Raw genomic sequence first — 16456 nt, forward strand, 5'->3', positions numbered from 1 at the left:
CAACCTTTAAGAGTATCTTAGGGCCACTCATCTTCAGCCGAGCTCTCTCAGATTCAACTCTGGTTAGGGAAATAAAGTCCTCTGTTCTAGAGATGGGCAACGTGTAATTGAAATATTAAATTGGAGTGGTTTCGTTACATACTTCACAATTCATATCATTGTGAGGCGTGACGTGGGTGGGATGTCGAGCTATTGGACGTTTTAATAGACCAACGTGTGTGTGTTTTTTCTTCTGAAAGTATTCTGTGCTCCAAAACTGGCGTTTTTTCAAAATAGAGCTTTATAGCAACTTAGCCTCTTGTCCAAGCTGTAAGTGACAAATAGTATATTGTAACTATAATTAGGACATTTTCCTTTGCATTATAGATGCAATTAGTCGGTAAATTGTTTTGAGCTGACAACTTAATAAATGGCAGCATGATTCGAAACACTGTACGCAGAAATCATTTGTCATGTTAATATATTCCCCGAGCGCTGAGTTTTTGGAATCATTTTATAGAAAATAGTTCCCCTTTTAAAATAATGGGATTTTTTTTATTAATGATGTAATACAATCATGGATATTTGTCATGGCTTTTTTGTACATTCATAAGCAATGCTTACAAAAAAGTCAAGGGCATTTTATTGCATTTTCACTATAGACGGTTTCATCGGAGGCACGCGCTAATAATTCAACTATTTATATTATACCTGTATATATTTGTATTTATATTAATACTTGATTTTATAATAATTGCATTAAATAAACCAATTGTTGAATATTATTGTCTATTAATTTAATTTAATATAAAATTGTTGAACGGGTCGTGTAAATGTATCGCATTGGAAGTTTAGCCAAGTAACGGTTCTTCTACTTGTAACCCGAAATAAAACTGGCTATACTTTTAACTTTCTAGCTAATGTACTACTTATTAATTGACTTCTTATTTCTTTTGCTTGTTATCAGTAATAATCTACAGGGACTCTATTCTTTGCAGATGTGTACCAGAAGTTAGTTTGGACCACAGAAGCGTGCATGCGCAGTAACGTTTATGTTGTTGCTTTGAAACCGTCTATAGTTACTTTTTCCTAAACTTCTGATAAAAACTGCTAAAGCAGCATGGTCATCATATCTGACTCGTGTTTCTATCTCCTTCATCTCACAGTCTATTATTGCTCTGCCCCAAGACGCGGCCTCACCGGTAAGCCAACTTTCTTATCTACAGGCTTATGTATATCCACTAAAGATATTTGGTTTCACTCTCTGTGATGCTTATTAGTTTGCATGTGCAAAGAAACAGCTGCTTCTGTGATGTGTGTAGAGATGCACATTGATTTCAGTGTAAATAACAGGAGATCCCGGGATTATAATGAACTATTGTACTAATACGGCAGCACCCATACATGAACAGTTACTGTAGTAAAACTATATTTATTTTTGTGGTTACTATGGTTTTACAAGGAATACCATAGTTAAGCTATGGTAGCTGTAATGAAACGTACTGTATCGCATTGCTTGTCAATGCAATATGCTGTTTACTGTAGAACAGTTTTGCATGCAGATGTTTTAACTGTATTGTTAATGTGCTTCATGCAGTGTGTGTACACATGTGTGTTTCTGACATGTGTATGGTTCACCGTAGGAGGGGTGTGGAGATTGCACGAAGGGTCTACCAGGTGTGCCTGGAATGTCTGGAGCTAAAGGCGAGAAGGGAGATCAGGGCAAGCCTGGTGCTGTGCCCTTAGAAGGATGCGAGCGGGTGAGATGCATGGATGATGATGACGTATTTGGTTTTCAATAGACAAAGTGTCTGTCACTGTTTGTGAATATGATTGGGATATTGTTTAAAAGATACAGTGTCTATTCAAACATACAGGGGTGTGCTGAATGCACGCGGATTTGTAAAACTGTGGTGACTTTTACAGTGTCTAGAGCAGCTGCAGAGAGAGGAAACACCACGTGGGCCTGTAAGTTTATGGAGCGATCCGATTCATACTATACACCCCCATCGGAAAATCATGTCACAAATGAGATTCTCATAGACAGCGGTGGGATACAGTGGAGAGCAGAGACTTTAACTGAAGTTTCCCGAACCTCAGACTTTTTATTCCAAGTAACAGACCAGCAATCTCACACATGTCTCTGTTGCAGAAGATATCTCACCTTGCACTTAGATTTGCAGAAATATCTGGCCACAATAGTCAGAGATTTTAATATAAAGCATTTCAAAGCTGCAATGATCTGACCTATGCTATCCACATTCATTTTGATTGAAATATATATTTTTAAAGTAAACAAAACTAACATCTCTATTGACTCTGTGTTATTAAAGAGCAACCTTTGAGTTTAAAGAAAGCAAAACTTCTCCCACATATTAGATTCCTTATTTGCACATCTATTCAAACTGTGCAAGATTTGCGTGATTTTAATACAACACATTTCTCATTCTTTTTAGACGACTAACAGTGGTCAGTGCATTGGCGCACCAGGGATGCCAGGTATCGCAGGAACACCAGGGATCAAAGGGGAGCCGGTAAGAGAGATATTTCAATGTAGAGAGATCTGTAGTAGCTTTTTATTTTGAATAGATAGTAAATAAGCAATAGTGACTGCTGCCTTGTCTTCTACTCATAAAAGGCAGTATTATATCGGATAGCATGGAACTTCATAAGTGATCGATTTAAAATATCTTACATAGGCAGCAACTCTCCACACCACACCTGGGGCCGAATTCACAAAACATTCTTAAGAAGGTTCTTTCTGAACCGCCATATTTTTCTTTAATTCTAAGTTAAGAAAAAAGTTCTTAAGACAGTTCTTAATCTTTTTGTCAAGAAGGAAAAATTAAGAAAGCCTCACGGTTGTCTTTAATAGATGCATTCGGTTTATTTCACAGATCTAGTGTATTAAGCCAGAATCGTATTTTTGACATTTATTTGCCATTGAGGAATTTTTATATTGATATAATAATGATAAGGTCCAGCTCCCTTACTTTAGCTTTCTTTATTAAAAACGTTGTGCTTTTTACATTTATTCTGGGACAAAGCGACTTTCAATCATTGACTAAGCAAAGTAATTTATATATATATATATATATATATACTGTATATATACAGTATATACATATATAGGGCACACACAACTTTTAATCAGCTGCCACCATCTTGCATTAACTTTTCCAAAAAGCTTGCTGCAGTGCATTCTGGGATTGCTTTGACTGCAAAGAAAACACATCGTGAGAAAACACATTGTTCCAATTCTACCATTGAGACAACCTTTGTATCAGTAGCACAGTGCGTTTACAATGCTGTCTAGGTAGACAGCTCACAAGGTGTTGGAAAAGAGCAAAACTATTCTTATGCATGACATCATGTCGGATATATGACAGATCTATTGTTGTGTCTCTCGATAAATCTTGTACTTGGCTGAGCATTTTCCGGGTAGCTTGCTGATGTATTATATTTCTTCTAATACATAGAAATAAGTCAGACAAAGTGCTTATGAGTAAACAATTCATCCCACAAGACCCCTGAGGACTACCAAATCACTCCTTTGATTAAGCTGTTTGTTTGTAATGATGATTGCATGGGCCTTTTGTTTCATACCTTCACAAATTCAGCTTTTGCAAATGAGGTGCAAGTCAGAATGCAAATGCATCTGCCACTCTCGCAATATAAACGAAAGTAAAAAATATATATCCACATACCACTGCTCATGTGTTTTGTCTACTTTTGCTGCAGGGCCCCAGAGGTGAGCGAGGTCCTCCTGGTCTTCTTGGAAACCCGGTAAGTTTGTGTGCTTTGGCTGTTAAATTCCAGATTTCTCCCAAGAGGCAGTTAATGGCAGGATTCCCACTTTTGCCCTCTCTTAGAAGCCTTGTCTTTATCTGAGTGACCTCAGATGGCTTTCAAAGCACAGTTGACATCATATAGATACAAAGCAATGCTGAGCTTTGGAAGTGCAGCATATGGTGGACTGTTCTGCATGACTTGATTTAGTCATTAGCATTTTGTCCCAGAATGCGATGTTTGTTTGTGTGATCTGTTTTGCTTTAGGTTCAGTGTTTTTAATTAGGAAAGACAGAGAAGGAAAAAACAGCTAATTTCTCTTTGCTGTGAAGTTAGGGAGCCCCCTACAGGTGTGGCTCTGAACTGAAGAACGTGATCTATAAATCTGCTGGACTATAACTGATTTAAAAAGAAACTCACCTAAAAACCTTACTGACCAATCCTTGTTTAGCAGATTAGGTACCGCTTTAACAGATAAACTTCCATTCTTATTTAAAGGGATTCTTCGCTCAAAAATCTAAGTTATTTCTTTTAGTTTATAGGGTTAAGGCACATGCATTTAAACATATTCAATTGTTGTTATCTTATCACCTCTTCTCTATAGGGCAATATTGGGTTCCCCGGGCCTCCAGGACCTTCTGGCTTGACTGTAAGTCCCAACGCAACAATCACCTCAAACAAACACACAAGGGAGATGTTTAATTACCCCAGGACATCATCCCATTTTTTCTCATGCTCTGTAATGAATGCAGTGTCAAAGAAGTAAAACTATACTGTTATGGCGCTTGTTCAATTACCTCTCCACAGCCTCATGAGTGAGGCCATTGCGTATGCCAGGCTGACAGGTTATTTTCCACCGCCGTGAACGGCATGAATTGAGATTGAGCCAGAATGGATTTTATTTTAATGCGGAGCAGGTTTATGCTTTGTGAGCTTTATCTGACTCTTTAATTTGCATCAATTGAATCACTTTGAAACAACAAAATCAGCAATGTTGATTTTTTTTCTTTCACGTTTTTTCTTTTCCTGTTAGCACAGAAAATAATGATTTACAGCAGGCTGATGTTTTCCAAGTAGACATTTTCTGTGGAATTGATCTTGTAATAGAATGATATATAACTGTTGTGCAAACTGTGCAGTCAGCAAGATTCAGAATAATAGGTGGTTATTGCTTAAAAAGCCAACCAATGCTGGGACATTTGCGCCTTGTTCTTGCTAAATTAGTATTTAAAGGGGATATTTCACCCCAAAAAGCAAATCATTTTACACCCTCTTGTCATTTCAAACCTGCATGACTTTCGTTCTTTTGCAGAACACAAAGAAGATATTTTGAAGAGTGTGTCCATGGGTGAATGGGTACCGCCGTTTTTCGATTACAAACATTCTTTAAAATATCTTCTCTCGTGTTCTGCACAAGAATGAAAGTCACAAATGTTTTGAAACGACAAGAGACAAAGAATTGTCATTTTAGGGTGGACTATCCCTTTAAAGGAGGATATTTAAAATGCTGGATATCACATCACTTCTTGAAATGTGAATATCGCATTTACAAAAATCTAATTTTAACTTTTCTATCAAGAAATTATGACACTCTTCGAGTAGTTTAAGAAGCTAAAGTCCTTATCACATTAAAAAACATCAAGGACTATTATAGCTGTATGACTCATTACATCAATAATGATTATTTTAATGGCTTTGCAATGCAAGCATGGTAAACTGTGTAAATGCTTTGTAAATATAATATATCCATGTTTCGTATAATGAAACTCAGTTTTAAACAGCATGCAACCCTTCTCTTTCTCTCCATCAACCAGAGGGTCCTTGGCCTAAAAAGGTTAAAGACCCCAGCATTACTTCATGGTGATTTATATGTTTATATTTTTCCCAAGGAAAATGCTTTATGGCATTGCAATCCGCTTGCTTTTGACCTTGCCCAATGAAATGTCCTCACAAAATTTACAGGCGCTTCAAAGCTGCACATTGTTTTTCCCCACAGCCCATTTAGCTATATGTAGTTAAGAAAGTTAAGTGATGTATGCATGCAAGGGCGTATTTGATGATTCACCTCAGGTGGACCTTTCTCATTATGCATCCAATAGCTAATAGGCAGATCTGTCAAGCAACAATAAAAGTAAAAATAATAAAGGCAATAGCCCTGGATCATTTGTCTGGTTTCTGGAATACAAATGGGGGATAATTCATCACCCTTATTTTCTACCGTTACTTAAATGCAAAGCTGGTGGCTGCTGTATAAACTGTTATAAATTACCATTAGAATCACAGAAATATGAACTGCACTGCAAAGTGAATAGACACATTCTTCAGGTCATGAGGATACAGTAAACTGTCTTTCGAATTGTCTTGGATGTTTTATTACAGTATCAGTTTTACTGATGCGTACACCTTAAATGTTAATATGTGCAATATTTTGTCTTTTTATGATGCGGTTTACTTTTTTTACCCATAGGGTCAGCAAGGTCAGAGAGGGACAGATGGGCTTGCGGGCCAAAAAGGTGAACAGGTGAGTCGAACTTTAATGTAATGTAAATGGACATGTTATGCATTTTATTAAGTTAGCTTGTTTATAAAGTCGATTCTTTGCTTTCCACCAGGGTCCACCGGGAAACCCTGGCTACCCTGGAACTATGGGACAACCTGGACTTCCTGTGAGTGCCATTCGTGTATACAGCCACGGAAAAAAAAACAAGAGACCCCTTTTAAATCAGTTTTCTGATTTTAAATGTACTATTTTTTTATAGGTTTCTGTTAAGGTAAAATTATCGTTTTTGTTTAATTCTGTAAATTCTAATCATATTTCAACCAAATTTCAAATAAAAATATTGTTTCCATGTGCATTTTTCCATGTGGAAAGGAAACAAGTTAATATTTACTAATAAGCATACAACAGTAATAATTGTACGAAAAAGGTATTTTTTGATGCCATAATTTTTTATCACAGTTTTCATGTGTCTGGTCATGCTGTCAGCCTTTCACATTGCTGTTGGATGATTTAATGTCACTCCTTTCTTAGTTTTTGTTGAACTTCAACAGAAATTGGACTGGAATGGACACCATATATCTCGAAATGCTGATTAAATGAATTTGGAATGGTCTCTTAATTTTTTTCACATAGTCAGAAACATCTGCGTCTGCAAATGCATACATGTAAATGTAGATGTTTGGCTGTTTTTCTAGGGACTGAAAGGAGAGCGTGGTAGTCCAGGCCATGCAGGACAGAAGGGAGAATCGGTGAGGACATCCTGTTTAAACAGTTGCTGTAATGCTACATTTATCCATATTCACACATAAACTCTTGACTTGAAACATTTGGCTATTATGGTTTAATAAAGGGCCCGCCAGGATCTGCAGGTTATCAAGGACCAGTCGGACCGGCAGTGAGTAAACCCAGTTTTAATACAGCTATTATTTTAGTTTCACATATATCGACTCTTGCCTAAAATTGAGATACACCCACAACAAACCTGTCTTTATCCTTGTAATCTTGTGCTGTATATATCTTGGTAGTGAGACTTTTTTCCGTTGCCTTTGTGAGTAATAACTCTTAGATCAGACAAACAAGCTTCAAACGGTGTGTAAAATAATCTTGGAGAACATGGATTTTTGCCTTGTTCCTAGATTCAACATAGTTCTTAGAAACTGTGAGAAGTGATGATGTTTAACAACATACGTTTGGTTGACTGCCAGGGTCCTAAAGGGGAAGCTGGAACAGCTGGAACCATGGGACCAAAGGGAGATCAGGTACAAAAGCATGTCGCTCATATTGTTTAACAAAACACTTCTCCTAAAAAGTTGTCATATCTCTTGATACCACGTTCTCATGATAGCCTAGTTGTTTGATATTACAATATGTAGAGCAAGTTGTTCTGCTTGCTTTCTCACAAGCCCAAGATCTGAGAAATGTTCTAAACATATACCTGTGATTCCTGGAAGATAAATATTTAAAACTTTGTGCATCCACTCAAGGAAACTCCCATGTGGATTGGCTTCATTGCTTTTCTGTGGTGCTTACGGTAAAACAGTTTTTTCCTTTTTTATACAGGGATTCCAAGGAGCTCAAGGCTTCCCAGGACAACAGGTGGGAGTTTAGTAACCATTAGCCATCAGGAATCACTCACAAAGAGTAAAGCATGTGGTGGTAAAGGATGAACCACTGTGACCTGCACTGTAGCAATCGTCCTCCGCCTTTATTTCTATGCATTTCTATTGCAGTTACAAAGCCACAAATCTTAGTAATGCATCTGAAAGAGTGTGGATGTCTATTTTGTGCATCCTATAACATTTTATAGTAACAATATTAATATGATTGAACCCCTCGCCTTAGCCTATATGAGATATTTTTTGCTCCAGTCACTGAATACAGTAACAACAACTCTAAAATACTGACAAATACTACCAGTGATCCCAACGTGATATGATAGCCACTTCAAAAATATGTTTGTAGTGGCTGTATTATTGGTGAAAAAGAGAAATTCACTCCTAAAATCTAACCAAACTCTGCTGCCCATGTGAGCCACACAGCACTGAAAAACAAGGATTTTTTTTTTAAAAGTGTTGAAAAAATAATACATTGATGCAACATGCTGTAGCAAAGAATATATACATTCACTTACCTGGTTTACTAAATAACACTGCACAAAAAAATGATAAAAACTTACGGCGCACTGAAAAGTGATCGACATATCCGCTAAATGAGAGACGGTAAAAGTGAGGGAGTCCAACACCATTTGTCTTAAAGTGACGGTTCACCCAAACATGTAAATACTGTCATCACTTACTTACCCTCTGGTTTTTCGAAACCTGTATAAATGTCTTTGTTCTACTAAACACAAAGGATGATATTTGGAAACATACAGAACTCACCCCCAAAATGCAGATCGACTCCCATAGTATTTCTTTTCCCTACTATGGCAGTACATGGGGGATGAGATCTGTCTGGTTACTGACATTCTTCCAAATATCCTCCTTTGTGTTTAGCAGAACAAAGACATCTATACAGGTTTCGAACAACCTGAGGGTGAGTAAATGATGACAGAATTTTCATTTTTTGGTGAACTATCCCTTTTATAACTGGATAGGTCTTTTCCCACCCACATACAATGATTCCGCCGCCCATGCATTTTATAATGCACTATGAACCAACTTTAATACCTGTATAACATTAGGATCAAAAGCTCCTGCAAAACCGTATGGCTCATGATTCGTTTATGTTAGTTAATGCATTTTCTAATGTTAACAAATCATTATTGATACCAATACATTTCTGAACAACATATTCGACCACAATTGAATAAGATGCCAGTATTTGAACTATTATATATATTTTTTGTTTTTTCCAAACTGTTTTGTGCCCTCGCTCCTGCTTTGTTATGCATGTCGTAATTAGAAGTCCAGGGGGACAATTAAAGAGCGTTTTGTCTCTTGCGCGGGGTCTCCATTACGTGTAGGAATGCAAACCAGTTACTCTCCATCTGATTCCGAGATTATTTAAACGTAAACTACGTAAAGCCTAAAATAAGACTCCACTTTTTGTTATTTACTGGAACAATCCAGATGTCTCTTACCATTACTGTCACGTCTCCAGGGTCCTCCAGGGTTTCCAGGAAAAGCAGGACCTCCGGGTCCTCCAGGACCACAGGCGGAGAAGGTAAGTGACAGTGCTGAACACAAAGTGATGAATTAATATTACACCACATAAGTCACATTCATCTCTCATGCTGGAAATAAATACCTGTACCAGATGAGCAGTGGCACGTGATGGATGACTTAGCATTTACATTAATCTGCATTATCTCTCATGGCCACTTGCAAAGAGATGCTTTTTGACATAATGTGCTTTGGTCGCAAATGGAACGTGTGGAATGTATAGTAGATCCTTCTCTGTCAAGCACTCATGTAATGCTTCTGCTCCCATAGGGAATTGCTGGAGTTCAGGGCCCACAGGGACCTCCAGGTCCCCCAGGATCCACTGGGTCCCCAGGCATGCTTGTGAGTGCAAGACACATATCGAGGACCCTATAGAATCAGTTGACAAGCTCAATTTTGTCATATTTACTGTTGAAACAAATATTTTTTGTAAAACATATCAACATGCTTATCATGTTTTAAAAGTAAACAGTAGTAGCAGTTATGTCATACACATCTACATTATAAATCTTATTTAACAGGGTCTTTAAAGTTCAGAGGTCTTTTTTTAATAATCCCATTTGTTTGCTTCGTTAAATAAATGTTTTTTTGGCATCCTTTGCACCTAAAGGGACCACATGGAATGGATGGACTTGATGGTAAAGATGGAAAACCAGGTGTAAGGGTCAGTAAAGATGCATTAACTAGATCATATAGATGAATTCATATTCATAATGAATTCTGAATCTTGAATAATGATACTGTAATATTATAATAATATAGTACTGTAGCGAAACATATAATATAAGTTTTTTTCTTATTATGTCAACAAACATTTCTATCCATCTCTTTCATATACATACAGGGTGAACCAGGGCCAGCAGGACCAGCTGGGCTCAGAGGAATACCGGTATTAAACATCCCATATTTTCTTCATTTTTCCTTTATTTTCACTATTTAAAATTCACCTTTTCATCTTGACTCATCATCAGCTTGAACAAATGCAGAAAACTAAAAACAAAGACAGCTTTTCTTTAATTGTCGAAGCTTATAAGTGTTTTTCATTCCAGGGTTTCAAGGGGATCAAGGGACACACAGGTCTCCCAGGAATGAAAGTACAAACTTTTTCATACAGTTTGGGGCAAGACTATCTGTTTGAAAAGTGCTATCATTTATACAAATACACGCATTTCCTTACATTATTCAATCGTCATGTCTATCTGTATTAAATAGGGAGACAGGGGACCTCAGGGACCCGCTGGAGCAATAGGAAGGCCTGGTCAAGAGGTAAGCTGTCTTGTCGATAATATATCACTACTGTATGCTTAAATGTGATATTGATTTCTCTACAGTTGCTTTATAGATTTGAGATCATGAAACATGTAAATACTTTTCTGCTCCCTTGGACTAGAATCATTCTATATGCAAATCCTTCTCTTTACATTTCAGGGTGATCATGGCTCTCCAGGTCCACAAGGACCACCTGGATCTCCAGGACATATGGTATGTATTTAGGAACAATTGTTTTAATCTCTGCTTCACTTTAGTTTTTACATACAGAAATAATCATTAGAAAATCTGATTGCTTACTACTTTTAATTTATTTATAGGGTGCTGCGGGTCCTCCAGGGCCACTAGGACAAGCTGGGCCACCCGGCTTGGTAAGAAAAACTTCCAGAATAACAAAATGTGGAAATTATGATTTAACTTGAATAGTTCATTTTTAAATGTCTTACTCTACCTCTTTTTGTATTACAAGGGCATTAAGGGAGACAAGGGTGAGTCAGGAGATAGAGGACAGGCTGGACTTCCAGGTCCCCCAGGGCTTCCAGGTCATCCAGGACTGATGGTCAGTACAGTACACAGTCATAAAATTATGTACATTTCTTTGTAAACTTTATTATTATATATTATACACAGCATATACAACTGCAGTTTATAGTGTTAACTCACAATTTGTTTTCCTTTAGGGTGAACCAGGAAGTGATGGGGCAGTGGGTAAAGATGTAAGTATCTTACGTTGGTTCAGCATGCTGCTATAATTGTCACTAAAACTAAATCAGTTGTAGTTAATAAAAGCATCGTGACAACTCTAGTTTTGGCTTTTTCAGGGTTTTGCAGTTGAGTTAATGTATTTACATGATGCATTATAAAAATATATCAGTAATGTAATGTAAGCTTATTGATTGTGACCATAAATCTACTTCACCGCTTGTACTACTTGTTCTTAGGATTCTTCTCTAATTGTTTATAACTTTCAGGGATCCTCAGGTATTCCAGGAGAGCCTGGTCCACAGGGACCAAAGGTACATTTTCAACTGTTAAAATATATTTTCTCCACTACACACGGACATCTTCCCCTCTTACATTTTATTCAGTCATAAGAGTGTTTTTCTGCTCCTTCGCTTAACACATCCTGTTAGTTTTGGCATTTGCGTATGTCCAGTGAAGTTGACAGTTGACTCCATCGGCTCTCACAATAGTGTTGTGTCTGACCTCAGTTTACCTCCACCGCCTAAATGAACACTGCTCTCAGTTTACAAAGTGACACCATTATGCTCCGTAACAAAGCCATACAGAGAGGCTCTATCTGTCACGGTGACAGGACAGCAGTGTCAGGCTTTTAAAGTTTGGGGTTTGAAGATGAGAGCACTGCTATTCCCTAGACCTGGTAATAGAGGTCTTAAATGTTGACACGTATACAGTAGTCTACATCATTGTCAGAAAAAATCGGGGAAGCTAACTTCCCAAGCTACTTGAAGTTTAAAGTTAAAAGTTTTTATTTTAAGTTGAAAAAAGGAAAGCAAAGTATATTCACATATAAATAATATCAAATGTATACCAAACTGGTTTTTATTTATTTTTAGTAAATTATTAACTTTAGAATTGAACGTAACGTTTATACCCAGCAGTTAGTTTTTTCATTATTTATTATTTTTTTTAATTGGTTGAAAGTACAGAATATACCCAGTAGTTTGGTTGGTTGTCTGTTTGTTTTAATTTAGAAACTGGAAGCAATATTGGAAGCAAAATATATGCCAAAATGTTTGTTAATTTATTTATCCATTTATTTTATTCATTCGTTAAATTATTTATTTATTTAAAATAAAATTGGACAGAACATATATGCCCAGCAGGTTTTATGTTTATTTGTTTTTATTAATTTATAAAAAAATGGAACTCAGCAGTTTGTTTGTTTATTTGTTTATTAAATTGAAATATATATATTTTTAATTGGAAGTAAAGTATACATTCAGCAGTTTTATTGTTTATTATTATTGAGTATAGACGGTTTCATCTACCAAACTACAGGACCCATTTAACAAATATTTTATTTAATAAAATGAACAAATAGTTTATTTATTACAATTATTATACAGTAAAATAATAAAACAAATTCATATTAACGTAAATTAAATTAAATCGTTATTTTATTAGACACTAGCCAAACACAAATCGGACGTTAACTTCAGGGGTCAGGCGTGCTTGCGTCCGATGAATCTGTCTAAACAGCCAGAAGTTTGGTTAAGTCTTTATTTAAGAATTGGAAACGAAGCACACTGTATACCCAGCAGGTTGTTTTTTATATCAAAACTGGAAATCACTGGACACCAAAACAAAATGATAGGCTACGATAAAGAATGATTAACTTTATTCATGCTTGTCACCATCATAATGTCGATACAGTAAGAGCAGACCTTGAAAATGTCAATTGTGAGCTACGTAGTGATGAGCAGGAGTTTATACGTAAAGCCGATTAAACAGCATTATTATATGAATCATTGAGCAGCCTCTGATCATTGTCCGGGGGTCACTCAAATTTTTTCATTACTCTGTTGACCTCCTTTAGGGAGATTCGGGGGCAGCAGGGCAAAGAGGACCTCAAGGAGAGCGAGGACGTCCCGGCCCACCAGGAGGAGGCTTTAGCTCCAAAGTACAAGATGGCATCATCGGACCAGCCGGACCCCGCGGTGAGAGGGGAAACCCAGGTTCACCTGGACAAGCTGGGCAACCTGGACAACCAGGAATCCCCGGAAATGATGTGAGACTTTTAAAAAGTGATGCTAGTTGAACAAATGCAACAAGCAGTATTACAGCTTTGTTGACTGTTTGCCTATGAGAAGGCTGGATCTAATTTTTACTTTTATTTGACATTTATCTTTTTTTCAGGCTGTTGTAAACTATGATGATTTAAGGGCTTTTATCAGACAGCAGGTCATGAAGGTCTTTGATGGTAAGTGCTTGTTGTGTCTTTGAAAAACATACTATTACTGATATTTGGAATAAATAATATTTTAATGCATAAAATAATATTATTAATAATAATAAAATGTATTCCTGCAGAGCGCATGGGCTACTACATGTCACGAATGCAGATGCCTGTAGAGATGGCTGCGTCTCCTGGGAGACCAGGACCACCAGGAAAAGATGGAAGTCCAGGAGTGGTAGGGTCCCCAGGGATACCAGGCCGCCCTGGACAGATTGGGCGTGAAGGAAGACAGGGACCCATGGGCCCACCGGGTAAGACGAAACAAAGTGCTAATGTTTCCTGCAGTAGACCTAATGTAATGTTCCATGTGCTCAGTCTTCCAAATGGATGATTTAATGATTTGTCTCCAGGTGCCCCTGGTGTGAAGGGAGAGAAAGGAGACAAGGGTATTGGAGAAATGGGAGATAGTGGACCTCCTGGAGCTCCAGGTTTGACTCCAGTTGTTTTAAAGTCATCTCAAATACATCTTTTAGCTGTCTTGACCATGTTTTTCCACTATAACATATACAATTTTTATATCATTTTCCAGGTGTTCCTGGTCCCCCTGGATACGGTAAAATGGGACCACCTGGTTCCTCTGGTCAGCAGGGCATCCCTGGAATTCCCGGCTCTCCAGGGTCCCCTGGAAACAAGGGCAAGGATGGCCGTTGTCATCCGTCGGACTGTATGAGTATGCCTGTGGAATACAACCCTAAGGGCCCTTCTTCCAAAGGTCCAATGTACTAGAAGAGCTTGTGAAAGGGGTTTAAGAGAAGTTAAATATGGAGGATGAAACCCAAAGTTTGACATTCTTACAATCACCTTCCTTTATCTGCTTTTGGGAAGATCTATGGAGAACCAAAGGATTTATCAGAATTTCTTTAAACACGAGCAAGCCACTGACGCCAACATGCTGGTTCATCACTTAATGGGATGTTTATAAGTTATTGTCTGCTGTTGAACCTGTGAAGAACATCATGCGTTCTCTTCCACTATCAATTTAAACAAGAGTGCCTGAACCGCTGAAACCAACCCCATAATGCCACTCATGTATTAGAAACTTGCTCAGTTTTGAAGCAGATTGAAGACTCTGAGATACAGAAGATGCCTTTATCTTCTACGTATACTATATTGGCTTAAAAAAAATCTATATTGAAGCCCAAATTTATTCAAGAATCTGTTAAATTGTCAGTCATATTTTTTAAATGCCTCACCCCATTTCAGTCTATTGGATACAGTCTTTATTTCATATATAAAATACATTTGAATTAAATGGGTTTAATTCAATTTAAGTTCAGAATAATTTGATCATTTTAAATTACACCTCACTTTGTGGAAAAAATTTGCATTGATAGATGAAAGTCTATGCAAGAACAAAAAGTAAAGAACAGGTTTGTACAAATATTTTCTGGAGGTTTCGGCAGCTGCGTCTTCTGCTTTTTTAACTGATTTGGCAAAGACAATGTGACAAATATTCACAACCTGTTCTATTGAATTATTTCGTCCCCATATTTGTTGACCTAAATAATAATGGTAAATATGAGTTCCCAAGGGCTTGTGTTGTACATATTCCTATTTATACTTATACTTGTATTTTTTTATACACGTCAGCATGGCAGCCCTTGTTATTATCACTTAAAATATTTTGGAATATTGTGAATTTTGATAAGCTTTATACCAGTGGTTGTTTTGTAAAGGTAGGTTTTATATGCAATTTTGGGTTGAAAAGCGATTTGTGTGAACAATCACGAGATATTTTATATTTTTATACGAATATTTCAGTGATTCCAGTCTTTCCATGAGCTCTGTGATAACATCTCCTCCATCACTCTGGACTCTTAAACTTGAATATACTTGTTTGATATACTGTACCACTTGCAGGTGAACCATCGTGTGCTTTTACATTTAAACAAAAAAATGCTTTGCTAGTCTAAAACATGTTTTCCAGCCTACTTTAAAGTAAAAAGGCATATATCAGAAAGCTGCTCACTGATTGGCTGTCATTCAGTATTCTGCTCCATCAGCCAATGGGATGCTTTCACACTCTGCACTTTATTCTCTCTTTGTCCCTCCATGCTCTGTGTGTATGTCTGACTATAAAAAAGAATCTGCATCCATACTGGGAGGAGAACGTTCTCGAAGTTATGCCATTTTCAAGGTCATGAAGTGAACGTTATGAGCGTGCAAATTTCATTTTGGCCTTTCAACAGTTTATCCAAATCTTTCTATTTCATCCCATCATCATGCAGCTCATCGTAGCGCTGTTTGTGTCAGTAAAGTCATTTGTGCACATTCTTTTTTTTTAAGAAACTTAAGAGAAGCAATAAAATATTAGAAAGCACAGTTTACTCACATGCCTATCAGAGTGATTTTATTTAAGGTATATATAGTTTGTATCCATAGCAAATAGATTTGCATTAGCACAAGGACAACTCGCCTGGCTTAAAATGTTTGGTTTTAGTGGCCCCAAGGGTTTTGAGTACCCAGTTAATTTTTTAAAACCTCATAAATAGAAAATATAGATGGCGGGGGGGGGGGGCAGAAATGAGATTGCTTGTATCACACAGAAAAAAAGGAAATAACCATAGTGATCAGAATACATCATGTCTTTGGTATTTGTCCTTCTAAAAACTCAGGCAGTTGTCAGACTTAAAGGTACAGTTTTCCACAAAAATTCTGTCATCATTTATTCACCCTCAAGTTGTTCCAAATCGTTTTCTTTGTTCTGATGAACACAGAGAAAGATATTTGGAAAAATGCCTGCAGCCAAACAGTTCTTGGACCCCATAGTTCAGG

At 37.1% G+C, this 16456-nt stretch overlaps 1 protein-coding gene across 3 annotated transcripts in view; it reads left to right on the top strand.

The window, feature by feature from the left end:
• The window catches only part of col16a1 (collagen, type XVI, alpha 1), a 58610-nt gene extending 42597 nt beyond the window's left edge, over window positions 1-16013 (top strand). For all 3 annotated transcript variants that reach the window (XM_079484874.1, XM_079484876.1, XM_079484875.1), the window contains 28 exons: window positions 1146-1181; window positions 1623-1739; window positions 1906-1947; window positions 2436-2513; window positions 3721-3765; window positions 4373-4417; window positions 6236-6289; window positions 6381-6434; window positions 6964-7017; window positions 7119-7163; window positions 7474-7527; window positions 7829-7864; window positions 9371-9433; window positions 9703-9774; window positions 10043-10096; window positions 10277-10321; window positions 10482-10526; window positions 10645-10698; window positions 10861-10914; window positions 11022-11072; window positions 11171-11260; window positions 11382-11417; window positions 11673-11717; window positions 13262-13453; window positions 13582-13645; window positions 13756-13932; window positions 14032-14109; window positions 14211-16013. In XM_079484874.1, coding sequence (XP_079341000.1) covers window positions 1146-1181; window positions 1623-1739; window positions 1906-1947; window positions 2436-2513; window positions 3721-3765; window positions 4373-4417; window positions 6236-6289; window positions 6381-6434; window positions 6964-7017; window positions 7119-7163; window positions 7474-7527; window positions 7829-7864; window positions 9371-9433; window positions 9703-9774; window positions 10043-10096; window positions 10277-10321; window positions 10482-10526; window positions 10645-10698; window positions 10861-10914; window positions 11022-11072; window positions 11171-11260; window positions 11382-11417; window positions 11673-11717; window positions 13262-13453; window positions 13582-13645; window positions 13756-13932; window positions 14032-14109; window positions 14211-14407 — 1977 coding nt within the window. In that variant the 3' untranslated portion in view covers window positions 14408-16013. The remainder of the gene's footprint in view (window positions 1-1145; window positions 1182-1622; window positions 1740-1905; window positions 1948-2435; window positions 2514-3720; window positions 3766-4372; window positions 4418-6235; window positions 6290-6380; window positions 6435-6963; window positions 7018-7118; window positions 7164-7473; window positions 7528-7828; window positions 7865-9370; window positions 9434-9702; window positions 9775-10042; window positions 10097-10276; window positions 10322-10481; window positions 10527-10644; window positions 10699-10860; window positions 10915-11021; window positions 11073-11170; window positions 11261-11381; window positions 11418-11672; window positions 11718-13261; window positions 13454-13581; window positions 13646-13755; window positions 13933-14031; window positions 14110-14210) is intronic.
• The last annotated feature ends 443 nt before the right edge of the window (window positions 16014-16456 follow it).

Source organism: Barbatula barbatula (assembly GCF_947034865.1).
Source record: "Barbatula barbatula genome assembly, chromosome: 21".
In the NCBI taxonomy this organism is placed as follows: Eukaryota; Metazoa; Chordata; class Actinopteri; order Cypriniformes; family Nemacheilidae; genus Barbatula; species Barbatula barbatula.